This window comes from Astyanax mexicanus, chromosome 16 (genome assembly GCF_023375975.1).
Source record: "Astyanax mexicanus isolate ESR-SI-001 chromosome 16, AstMex3_surface, whole genome shotgun sequence".
Taxonomy (NCBI): Eukaryota; Metazoa; Chordata; class Actinopteri; order Characiformes; family Acestrorhamphidae; genus Astyanax; species Astyanax mexicanus.
In genome coordinates this window covers 36,089,346-36,102,926 of record NC_064423.1, presented here as the reverse complement: position 1 = coordinate 36,102,926, position 13,581 = coordinate 36,089,346, and the positions used below count along the sequence as shown (strand labels likewise).

At 38.6% G+C, this 13,581-nt stretch overlaps 1 protein-coding gene across 2 annotated transcripts in view; it reads right to left on the bottom strand.

Annotated features, from left to right (window-relative positions):
• The window catches only part of sbf2 (SET binding factor 2), a 207,335-nt gene that overhangs the window by 109,479 nt on the left and 84,275 nt on the right, over positions 1 to 13,581 (bottom strand). For both annotated transcript variants that reach the window (XM_049465532.1, XM_049465533.1), the window contains exons 8-13: positions 10,545 to 10,677; positions 8,371 to 8,479; positions 8,096 to 8,209; positions 6,311 to 6,388; positions 5,851 to 5,964; positions 307 to 435 (exon numbers count right to left, since the gene is read on the bottom strand). In XM_049465532.1, coding sequence (XP_049321489.1) covers positions 307 to 435; positions 5,851 to 5,964; positions 6,311 to 6,388; positions 8,096 to 8,209; positions 8,371 to 8,479; positions 10,545 to 10,677 — 677 coding nt within the window. The remainder of the gene's footprint in view (positions 1 to 306; positions 436 to 5,850; positions 5,965 to 6,310; positions 6,389 to 8,095; positions 8,210 to 8,370; positions 8,480 to 10,544; positions 10,678 to 13,581) is intronic.

The window sequence follows — 13,581 nt, the reverse complement described above, 5'->3', positions numbered from 1 at the left end:
CAGCACACTCGGAGGAAAGCACAGCGACTCGGTTCTGATACATCAGCTCACAGATGCAGCCTTTTGCTGATCAACATCACCCTAGGAGTGATGATAGGAAAGAGAGCCATCTACTGTATCCACCCAGAGAGAGCAAGCCCAATTGCGCTCTCTCAGGGCTCCGGCAGCTGATGACAAGCTGCATGACCAGGATGCAAACCATCCAGTGCCCGATACTCCCTATATTGAAACAAATGTAAAAGGAAATATAAAGAAAAAGCTAATAATTGTGAGGTATTGAATATTAACATTGGTGGTGCATTATACCTCGTCAAAAAGATCACAGGCTCGATATGGAGGCCCTCTCTCTGACACAAAGCCGGCAAAGGCCATGCCGTCCAGCACCTTGGGCAAAAAGTCGTTCTCGATCAGGCCTCGCTGGCCCAGGAAGGCAGCCTGCAACGTAAAAAAACAAAAGATGTCAAAAGGGAATGGCATTTTAATCAAATAAGTTACATTTATTCAGATTCTGTGGTTTAAGGAGAACTCCGGTGTTAAATTGACTTTGGGTGTAGCAAACCATATTGTATAGACCACCTCTGTCCTCCCACAGTTCTCTGAGATCCAGTAATTTTGGGCTTTTTGCCCAGCACTCAATATAATATGGCGGTTTGGGGTATATTTTGCCCCTGATAAATTATTGCACTGCTTTTTACACCGCTATCCAGCCTCAAAAAAGCTCCACACCTCATTGGTAGAATTGGTAGAGCCCTGACACTTAAAATGAGGAATTAATAACTTTAAAACTGCATAAGAAGCTTATTAAAAAACATTGTTTACAACCCGTAGCGTAGCTAAATCTCCGGGTGCCGCCATCATTGTACTGATGTCATAGACGTATATACATACAGTACAAGCCAAAAGTTTGGACACACCTTCTCATTCATTGTGTTTTTTTTTTCAGGACTATTTACATTGTAGATTCTCACTGAAGGCATCAAAACTATGAATGAACACATGTGGAGTTTTATGCACTTAACAAAAAATGACCTGACCTCCACAGTCACCGGACCTGAACCCAATCCAGATGGCTTGGGGTGAGCTGGAGCACAGAGTGAAGAAGGAAAAGGAGCAACAAGTGCTAATAAACACCTCTGGGAACTCCTTCCTTCAAGACTGTTGGAAAACCATTTCAGGTGGCCACCTCTTGAAGCTCATAGAGAGAATGATGCCAAGAGTGTGCAAAGCAGTAATCAGAGCAAAGGGTGGCTATTTTGAAGAAACTAGAATATATAGATATGTTTTCAGTTATTTCACTTTTTTTTTGTTAAGTACATAAAACTCAACATGTGTTCATTCATAGTTTTGATGCCTTCAGTGAGAATCTACAATCCTGAAGAGTGCTGAGCAAAAAGCACAAAATTACTGGATCTCAGAAAGCTTCGGTAGAACGGAGGTGTGCTTTTCAACAAAGGTTAGTACTCTTTATCATATTTTACTACACCAAAAGTTCATAAGTTCATTTTACACCAAAGTTCTCCTTAAAAAAAAAAAAAAAAAAAAAACACCCTGTAAATGCCACATGTCTAGCCACTAGCCTAAACTAGACAATCGCCAAACAAACAAACAGCATGACCCATGCCTCAACCAGCCGCTGTTTATGCAGATAGAAATAGCTAAATGATTATAGAATGAGTTTCTTTTGTAAACGCTTGACTGCAGAAATCAGGCTAATAGTGAGTGGGTGGGAAGCGGAAGGGGATGGAGAAGAACGCCAGGCCTCGGAGCTGGGCTGGCACACGGAGATGCTGAGAGTTATTGGGGATACGTGCTGCATTCCTCAGACATAATCTGACCCATGTGGGGTGCTCTAAGAAGGATGTGCAGAGAAGTTGCTGTAGAAACAGCCTCCCACACAAACAAAAACAACGGGGGGTGTGGGCAACACATAATCACACACCCCACGTTCACACAGACACACACACACAAATGTAATTTGGATTCTTTGCCTGTGTCTCATCGCGAGGCTACAGACGAGGTTAGGCCTGTCACGATAACTGTTTTTTAATGTGCACTATATTGCCAAAAGTATTCGCTCAACCCATTCAAACCATTAAACTCAGGTTCCAATCACTTCTATGGCTACAGACATTTAATAAAAGCAGCAGCTAGTCATGCTGGGACTGCTTCTACAAACATTAGTGAAAGAATGGGTCTCAGGCTCTCAGGAGGCTCTCAGTGATTGGATGCAGCACCTGTGCAGCAACAAGTCCAGTCGTGAAATTTCACTACTCGCTACTAAATATTCCACAGCCAACTGTCAGTGATATTATAACACAGTGAAACGAGAGATTAGATCAATAGTAGAGCACAGAAAGACTTATGGAATGGAGAGTTTTAATGTCCGAGCAGCTCAAATCCATACAAGCCTCACATCACCAAACATAGCAAGCAGACCAATGGATACTTTTGGCAATATAGTGTACAGTTTAAATGTATTTATTTTCTTCATTGTAGATTAATATTTAAGACATGAAAACAATAAAAATTCTCTGCCAGAACCCAAGCCAGACCTGATGCCCAATGACCCACCACTTTTCATGGGCCGTGCTCAATGGAATGGTCTGTGACATAGGCGTCTGTTTTTTAATGCCATATTTATTTTCTATAAAGCTATAATGTGATTATGACAATATAGTAACAATATACTAACAAATCAAACTGTATTTTAAAGAAAAAGTTGCACATTGCAAGTTAGAATGTTATAATCACGCAGCTCTGGGGCTCACTCACACGTGAGCTTCTCCACTTGACTTGCAGTGCTGTGTGTAGCTGTTCTTAATAAAAAAAATTCTTAAATAACAGGTCTATGCTTCTTCAGTGTTGCAATGTTAATTATCATCATTCTGAACAGATTTTACTCATTCAAACAGTTCGAAAAATGTTTTTAAAAGATCAGTTTTAAAGCTCTACTTACTAAAAAAATGTTGTGTTTACATCAGGATCAGGCTCAGGCTCATATGCTATTATATTTTGGGCCCGATCTAAGCTCTAGTTTGGGAGCTGGAGCTTCACAGCGTGAAGGAAAAGCAGCAGCTATTATTCAGCACCTCCAGGAACTCCTTCCTTCAAGACGCTGAGAAAACTATTCCAGGTGACTCTCCCTCATGAAGACACTGAGATTAAAATCTCACCAAGAGTGTTCAGATCTGTCCTCAAAGATAAATGTGCTACTTAGAAGAATCTAAAGTAAAAAAACATATTTCTGGTGTGTATAACACTTTTTATTTACAGAATAATTCTGCATGTGTTCCTGTAGCGCTTTAATATATTCTTCAATATTAAATTTACAATAAAAAAATCATAAAAATTAAGAAAACACATTCAATGAGAAGAGTCCAAATATTTGACTGGTACTATAGATCAGTGTAAACAGATTACAGTTAAAGTGACACTAGAGTACTTTTATGAAAAAAAAATGATAGCTGATAAAGTGAAAATCTTCTTATAACAATGATTATAGGACATTAGAGCCATAATTAATTTTGATACTCTTACTTTCAATACTTAAGTACATTAGAAGGCCAAGACTTTTGTACTGAAATGTCTAAATGGAGGACTTCTACTATTGCAGGAGTAATATTTAACCTACAGTAACGTCGTTTTAACACAACTACATGATTTATTCGTACTTTATATGCTTTCAATAGTGCTTTCAGCCAAGCACTTCAAAGTGAAAGTCTCCAGAACTGAAACACAGCTCTGTTGTTATCTCCTGGTCCTACAAGACCACCCCTCAACTCCCTGTATACTCTGGCACCGGCCCGAACCGCTTGGTTTATGAAAAGGCAGGTATTTGTACAAGTGCAAGACGCTTCTGCTTAGAGGTAAAATCAACAACGCCATTGCCTCGAGCCTCTAGAACACTCTGTGCTGAAATCAGACTGATAAATGTACAGGGAGCATGATTTGCAGGGAGACAAATAAGACTGTCTTAAAAAAAAAAGTATTGCGATAACCTAACATTCGAAATAAGCTGCTTTACTTTTTGAAGCTGTGTCCAACAAATGAGCACAATCGGTGCTGGACACAGATACTAGCTATCATTATAAATGTGAAATGGTCAGTGGGGATCCCCAATCCCCTTTTGTTTTGTTGGCACAATCTGATCTGAGTAATTCAAGTGAAAGTAGTCTAAACATTGTTTTTATTCATCTATAAACACTTGCACACTCATAAGCCAGGGTAAATCAAGTCATTAGTGCAGAAAAAAATCTATTTTTGTGCAATTTTTTTGTCTAATTAATTATAATTTTAAGTACATTTGTGCCAGTATATTGTATAGTACACTAAAATATTGCCAGATTTATGACAATATAAAAAACTATAGCAAACTTACAGTGGTATGAAAAAGTTTGGGCACACCATAATCATTTTTTTTTTTCTTTATAAATCATGGGTTGTTCAAAACAGCAATTTCGTTTACATATATATCATGTTTTATAAAGAAGAATGGTCCAAAATACCTTCAACCAGAAGCCAGACTCTCACTGGAAGCTATAGGAAGCGTTTAGAGGCTGTTATTTCTGCAAAAGGAGGACCTACTAAATATTGATGCATTTTTTTTATTTTTTATTGTTGAGTTCGAAAATTTATGTATCTGCTTAATTTTATTTAAGAAATTATTGCACACTTTATGTAAATCCTATAAACTGCATTTCATTTCTCAAATATCACTGTGTTCATCTGCTATGTAATATATATTTAACTAAAACTGCTGATCCGAACAACCATTGGTTGATAAAGAAAAATCATGAAAATAATCCTATATGTCTAGCACCCTGTTCACACCTGATCATTTCACGTGCCTCTTGTATCCTGGTAAGATATGCATATCGTCGCTGTCCAATGAAAAACAAGTATCTCCATTTTTGTTGATTTTAATTTTACTACATAACTTGAACAGACAAACTGTTTCTCACACTGTGCCAATATTTCTTGATGAACAGACCAACAGAAATATTTAAAAATGAACTGAAATTAACTCTTTTTACATGGACTTCCACTGAATTAATATGCATTAAGTGACCATCAATAACTAAGGTGTAGATCTTCAGTACATTTAATATAGAAGACTTTAAAGCAGCTATAAAGGAACACATGCAGACAGTGCTAAATATACTTTAGATTTCTTCTAAAGTATCACATTTATCTTTAAGGACAGATCTGAACACTCTTGGTGAGATTTTATTCTCAGTGTCTTCATGAGGGAGAGTCGCCTGGAATAGTTTTCTCAGCGTCTTGAAGGAAGGAGTTTCTGGAGGTGCTGAACAATAGTTGCTGCTTTTCCTTCACGCTGTGAAGCTCCAGCTCATCCCAATTAAATCAGATCAAATCACCATCTCAGTTCATCAGGTTTAGATCAGAAGATTAATGTGAAGTACAAACACTTTTTACAATGTAGAAAATAAATTGAACAAAGAAATAAAGAAAAACATTGAACGAGAAGGTGTGTCCAAATGTTTTATATAATTTGCTAAAACTGCTGTTTATTTGCAATGTATTTGTTAGGTAACCTTCATTAGCCAAAGTCAAATGGGGGCATCAATCGTCATTACATAATCACCCACATATGAAGAACGAAAAAAAAAAAAAAAAAAGAGTGACCAATGGAGGTCTCATCTGTTAACAAAAAACACATGAAGTTCATCAGATGCCAGTGAATTCAGGCTTAGACCGGTTTGAGGAGGACAGAGAGGGTTCGATGGTACAGTAATCATTCACTTGTGTGTGACCCAGCCCCCCCAAATCCCTCCCCACAGACGCCGGGGTTAATGTCGGGGTGTACCGGCCTGACGCGCCGTCTCTCACCTTGTGAAAGTGAATCACGGGTTCAGAATGGATGCGAATGAGCTGCAGACAGGACCTGTAGCCCTGGAACAGTTGTGCAAACAAGCGCAGGAAGACCGCTCTCACCTCCTTATCCTGCCAGAGAGAACGTATTACAGAGGGAGAGAGAGAGAGAACATCATCAGTGGACTGAACGACAGACGAGCACAGTCAGATAAATGTCAGGCTGGCGTGAGTCAGCGAGAAGGTGAACATTCCACGTTCTGAAATAGACCCGGTCCGAATACGAGGGAGGCAGGACTCCTCACCAGCCAATGCATTTTCTAACCCCCCGAGGAGCAGATAAGAGATGTCTCCTGCATCTGGAGTATCGGACCAGCTGCTCGTCTTGCAGTTTCAGCTGATTGCCCTGCGAGACGCTTACGGGAAAAACAGTGCAGCGGGTCAGCGGGTCAGAACCGCTTCATTCTGAAACTCTTACCAGCAGTTTGAGGTTGGACGGAGCCGAGCGCGGAGGAGGGAAGGCGTTATCTGCTATCTCCAGATCTGGGTGCAAAACCTGGAAGATAAGAAGTTGAGAGTGAGGAAATATCCAGTGCAATTACTGAATACAGTAAAGAGCTTCACTGACAGCAGCTGACCTGATCACTTCCACAGAAAACCAGTGACTATTCTTCAGAATTTTACTGCTGCGTAATTTACTGCACACATTATTGCAAATGAGGAGAAGGATGTCAGATAAGGGGACAGATGAGCTATAATCATACAACTCAGCAGAGATGTGATTTAGGGAATGTCAATCATGGGCAAATGCTGTAGATGCAATTATGGAATTATGGAATTAATTAGCAGGAACGCAGCAAATATTTGGCAACCAAATTTACTGGCTAAACATTTTACAAACATAAAAAAAAAATAATAATAAAAAATAATAAAACACACTTTAGTGTTTGACCGAATAAATGAAAAGACTTCAGTTTGATTTTGTTGGTTTGTCTGCTGTATTAAAGTGACTGTCTAAATTTTTGGTGAAAATGTGTAATTGCACTGATGCTAAACAGTACTTTTTAAAAGTTGAAAAATTATTCTTACCGTTTTCAAAAGCTTAATTTTCAAATAGTCCAAAATTTAAAATGCATCTTTCTATAGTAGGTAAATAAAATAATTTCATACAAAATATTGGATGGAATTTTCTAACCTGCCCATCTTTCTGTCTGGACTGGTTGTAGAAATGTTTGACTGGGATTCCCGTCATCTTGTTTTCAATCATTTAAGTTTGTCTCCTTGGATATTAAAGTGACCATCCATGAGTTATTGGTGAGAATGTGTAATAGCTCTGATGCTAAAACGCCTTTTTTGAACTCTGCACTGTGGTATAGTCTCTTTTCAGAGTGAATGAATCTCGTGATTGTAGTGAGTGATTTTAAAAGGGCTGCATTCTCTTATCTTGCCAGCTCTCTTCAGTTCTAAATCTGCATGTCTGATTGGTGGCATTTATTAAAATATTTTGCCTTCTTCCGAAACACTACTACTTTCAGTTTAAAAGAAAAAATCTTAAAGACTGTTGCTTTAAAATAGTTCAGTGCTCAATATAAACAAATTAAATGTTTTAAAACACAACTCCACACTAAGGATCCTGGATATTGCAGTCCACATCCCTTACACAGTACTATGTATGTGTAGCTTATCCCAAAATAACCCATGATGGCGCATGTGTCACAGACCCTTTAAATGCTGTGGAAAATGTCGACATAAAAGTGACATACAGGACAGCGTGTGAAAGTGTGAATCATATGACCTCATATGTTCCATATGAATTGTTCTGACATGATTTATTGAACAAAATGATGAAATACATGTTCAGTGAAATTTGTTGTTGGGTCATTTATGGTATATTTGGATTTTCAGTTGTGACAAATGAGCAGTTTAATAAATGTAACTGATGCAACTTTGCATTTTGTATCCATATTTAGAACTGGTTCCTGGCTCTTTTGGGTTAATAGATATAATCAAGTGTTGCCCCATATCAAAAAAAAAATTATTTTATTTTTTAATCATCATTTATTGTTTCTGGTGTCTTTATGTATTTTTATTCCGAATAGCCCTGAAATTGGACTCTTCCGTCTTAGAGCAACTACTTTTCTTTTGCTGCTTCTTTGACTATTAGTGTATTTATGCTGTTTAATTTCTATAAAGGTCTTGGATTTTTGGACAAATGCTTTATTTTTTTCAGTGCATCCTTTGTTTAAAGCCACTCAGTACTTACTACAGACAGAGCATTCTGAGTGTTCTGTAGCAGAGGCTCGGGTAGCTGAGACAGGTGGATACACTCTGGAATTTTTATCGTTCCTCCGTCCAGGTCAGCGATGATCACGTCGAGCTGAGAACAGAAACACAGAATTCATATAAAAGCTCAACAATCATCAACAGACTCATCAAAGCGCTGCATGCCTTGCTCTTTAGATGCCACTAAATTAAACACCAGTCAGTCAGCAGGTATGAAGCATTACACAATCCCATAATCCTCCAAGCCTAACTCACCAGCTCATGAATCTCGCTCTGGAACATGGAGTGCACCCCCATGATGAAGGGAGTGGGTGAGTTCAGCATCTCCAGCAGACGGGACGGGAGGATAGGAATGTAAGGGTAGCTGCGGATTCAACAATCAGGGAGGTAGACGTTACTATCCCGCTTGTCAGCAACATGCACACACTTTTGCAACACCGTCATTAAGATCTAAAAATAGCTTTAACTTAGATTACATTCACGCAACTTCTGGCACGGAGGTGTTGCATCCACACTTGGATGCCATTACATCACATTCCACCTTTAGATATCTTAATATGTTTCGCCCTTGTGAATGAACTGACCCCTTGAACCGCTGTGAAAATTCACTTTTTAACCTCTTTGAGACCCTCTGTCCTCATATGAAGACATTTCATTTCTGATTCTCTTCATTATTATTCTTCATTTTTTTAAAACGTTGACCATTTGGCTTCATATGGAGACATTGTCTGTACCATCTAGTGATCACATGACAATTTTACACTTTAACTGATTGAAAACAAGAAGGCAGGGAATCCCAGTCAAAAGTTTCTACAGCCAGTACAGACAGAAGTATGCGCCAGGTAAAAATTCTCATTCGGGTTTACACTGGAAATTAACATTGGAAGTTTATTTACTTACTGTAAAAAAGTTAAAATTATTTTTTTGGACTAATTCTGCCCTTCTGATCACAAACAGCAAGAATCATTTTTATACATCAACATAAACTACTGTCCCCATATGATGTTTTTGTTTTTTTGTTTTTTTCCCGGTACAAACACAAAGTTTAGTTTTATACTATGATACTATGTTACTAATCCAAAATAGTACCTAGAAAAAGTGTAAAACTGCACACCAAGTGAAAAGTGTGGGTTTCAGGAGGTTAAATGAAGGAACAGACACTATAGTTTTCCTGGGATATGAGATACAACACAGTTCTGCCCTTAAACTTTGGCCAAATAACATCAATAAACGTAGATAATCAATAAATGTAAATCTCCTTCACACTGGTTTCTAAAATGACTTCAAAAGGTGATATGTGGGTGGTGCAATAGAGAGTATGAATACTGATTTACTGTAAACTAATGTAAATAGATGAAATAGCCCTGAGTGTTTATTTACTTTACCTTATTTCCTGCTAATCAGTGGTGAACCGTGACTAGATCTGGGATCCTGTTTATACCCAGTCATTTCATGTGTATACTGATTAGATTTTAACCACATGCATTTTACACAAGTCAAATGCATATTTGATTAGTAAGGCAGAAATCTAACCACTATGTGGGGCAAAACAAGTAAATTAACTAATTCTGTTCCAATTACTACTGGTGTTACTTTGGAGCTTTGGATGTTGAATGCGCATTGCAGAGATGGATGTAAACAGCTGTAAAAACCTCTAAGACCCTAAGAGTATCATGAGTATCAGTATCACCCCCTTAGTTTGGTTTGCTTCTTTAGTTCTTTAGTTGTGCATTATCTGCTAAGTGCTAGCCATTCGGAAGTCCAGAGTTGAGTATTATCAGCCTGTAGTCTGCTGCTAACCCCGCTAGCACAGCTGGAGCAGCATTAGCATTACCCAAATAAACAGTTTTCAAGAGAGAAATCTGTGTTGTTGTTTTTTTTTTATTTAAGAAATACAGTTTTGTTTACTTTACTAGGCTTAGCTTCACAGGTCTCACCACCCAGTGGTGAGTCCTGCTGATGTGGATGGGAAACATGGCGGCCCCTCTGTTTCTAACAAGTGCTGCTTAAAATGTGCCTTATAATCCGGTGCGCCAAAAATACGGTAATTGGTTTTACAATTCAATCCTTGAATTGTAATGGCGTCACAGTTGAATTGACTGGGGGCATTGCACCCATCTAGCACCAGCTTAGCATTAGGCACCATTAGTGTGCCAACAAGTCCATGTTAATCTTTTCTGAAGTTCCTATTCTATTGGCAATAATTTCCAACAGGGACTAGAGAAGCCATGTGTTTGTGCATTTGTACATCTGTTTCAGCAATTTTAGCAGGTGTTTGCTGCCTACACACCTATAGAGAACCTGAATAAAAGGTTCACATGCTATAGAGGTTAACACCTATGTAGTGGGTTGAGTCCATTCATATCAGAGAACACCTGACATGTGTAGGACATGCTGGCTTTTCTTTTTCCACACGTTCGCCCACATACCTGTATTTGAGAGGAAACATGAGGGCCTCTAAAGCCCGGCAGGCCTCCTCTAGCCTCTGGTAGCTCGTGGAGTGGAACAAAACCTTGTGTTCGGTCAGAACGGCACAGAACAGACTCAGAACATTCTGGATCCCTGGAAAAAAAACAAGAACAACAAAAGCTGTTAATTAGAATTTCCTGAGCAACACATAACTGCTAGTTAAAATGGTGATTGCTGGAGTTTTCGGTTAAAGACCCAAAACAGACACAAAAAGTCACTAAATGTCCGACATAATGCAGAACAGCCAGGCCAGTTCAAGCCAGTTCAGGCCCGGCGTTAATAGCATGAACCCTGGAACGAAAGGACAATTTCACGCCGTATTGATAGCAATCGCCGCAGTCCGCATTCCGCACAACACATCACTCTGTATCAAACAGGATAATGAAAATATGTCCACGCGATAGCCGGATCTCATTTCCTTATATCCGCATATCCTTTTAAATGATATAAATCACATGACACCGAATCGGCAGTCAACAGGGGAAGAAATGGTTTACAGTTCCTGTTATTGTTTGCTATCAACATACCACTCAGACCATTAATCACAGGTTCCAGAAAGACACCGGGAGTGGAACGGTGACAGAGGCATCCGCAGAAACTGCCCGGGGTCAGCGGTTCAGCTATGCCTGTGTCAGGCTCCGACCGTCACCAACAAACAGGAACAAGATATGGAAATGAAGTGTGTGGAATCTGTGCTACTGTTGAAAAGACCCGAATCCAAAGATAAGCCAAGAAATGATGAAGAGCATGGGAATTTGAGTTCTTTGGTTCTGTGGAGCCATACTGAGATACGTCATTGCAGATAATTACTCAGTTACTCAATTACTTTGCTCTATATGGGTTCGAAAGTTGGACTTTCAGACTGTTCTGTTTGGTTCGGAACAAATTAGCAGGTTTAAAAGGTGCATTAAAATATAGTCTGGATCAAAGAACCAAATTGTGGTTCAACAAAAGAAGAATCCTCAGTCTGGGTGAATACATCGTCGTTTTTTAGATAGTTTGGACTTTTAGACCGATTACAGGAATTTGGTTTTGACTGTCATCACCTAAAAAAACTAAAGAATAAAAAGCCCCTGAATTTCTTAATGTCAACTGAAAAAAAATAAGAGACCGCTTAAAAATGATGAGTTTCTTTGATTTTACCAAATTGAAAACCTCTGGAATATAATCAAGAGGAAGATGGATGATCACAAACCATCAAACCAAACTGAACTGCTTGAATTTTTGCACCAGGAGTAAAGCAGCATAAAGTTATCCAAAAGCAGTGTGTAAGACTGGTGGAGGAGAACATATCAAGATTGAACATGTCAACTGTGATTAAAAACCAGTGTAACTCCACCAAATATTGATTTCTTAACTCTTTATGAATATATTTATGAACTTGTTTTCTTTGCATTATTTGAGGTCTGAAAGCTCTGCATCATTTTTTTATTTCTGCCATTTCTCATTTTCTGCAAATAAATGCTCTAAATGACACTATTTTTATTTGGACGTTGGGAAAAATGCTCAAACATTTACCTATAAATAGCTAAATCATCTCTGCATAGTGCCAAAATCTAACTCATCTTCCTGTGCAGGTGCATCACACAGCAGTACGTGTGATAACGCAGATTACAAAGGCGATTCCTGTATTTAGTGTAACTGTAGATTAATCTTCACTTATAAACAGAATTAAAAGGAATCTGGTGAGAATCTGCTAGACTTATTCAGCTGCAGGACTCGCACATGGGAAGTTGAGTTGAATTTTCGGGCAGAGAGGCATAATTCGGCACAACACATAAAAAAGTGAATTCTTTAAACTCTCAACATTCTACAAATCATCAAATGTCAAGTACAGGGAGATGTAAACCATGTAGGTAATGAGGACAGAATGTATTAAAGTCCTTTAAGAATGTTATTAGTCGCCAATCTATCATATAAAACCAAATCTAACCAGACTAAAATACAACAGCATAAACACATGAATCTTGGTCGGGATGTGTGAAAACACCCACAAAAAGAAGAAGCACTGCTCTCCTCAACACCACAATGTTTTCTCCTTCTTTTGGTGACCTTGGCCCCTCTCGGAATAAACGGCTCATTGCATCAGCTAAACACAAGACAACAGGTTTCATAATCTAACAGATATCACCCACACACACACTCTGACCTTGAGGTGTTTACTTATCAGTTGGAAACAGCGGTTCATTTCCGACCCTAAATATCTGCAGATGGACACGGACAAAAGACTACAAACAACAAACTGAGAGCTGCAGGCGAACTCCTTCCTGTCCTGCCGGGCCCACACTTCCTGTGGAGTGCGACGGGTTGGGGGTCATTCCTCAGGCCTAACTGAAGATGAACAGGGCTCCAGCCTCCACAGGCTGTCAAGTGCACCAGCTCTTTTATGCATCCATAGGAAGAGAGAAAAAAAGCAAGACGGCACTTCAGCTGACAAAATTCGTACTGTATATATTTTACTCAACGTTTTTCTATTGGCCAGTCTTGCAGAGGGTTTGGTTCTGTTACTTAACTCGATATTTGTCCTATGATAGCAATATTTGTCCTTTGAAGATAACTATAATAATCTGGATTCAGAATGTATTTATTTTTTTATTTATTTTTTGTGTTTTTTTGCTTTGCTTTTTTATTCACTTAATTCATTGATTTGGGGTGGAAAAAATGTTTGGGGTGAAAAAAATGGGGAAAGATTTTAAGCAAAGACAAAAAGTGGTGTTCTTTACTTTCTTTTAATACTGTGTTGTAATTGCTTTTGTTCTTGCTCTAAAATATAAAAAATAAACATTTTTAAATGGCATGAAGGCCTCTGTTAGACAGGAAACTGTTGACGACAGCAACATAAAGTCAATGTCTGTAAAGACGATTCTGATAAAGGTAGAGTTAAATCTCTCCATTTTGCTTGTTTCAATGCCGTTTCTGATCATTGTGGTCTACAACTAAAGTTTCGTACCATTAGTGCAGTCAAGGGAAACAAAACATATTCTGCATTTTTTATCC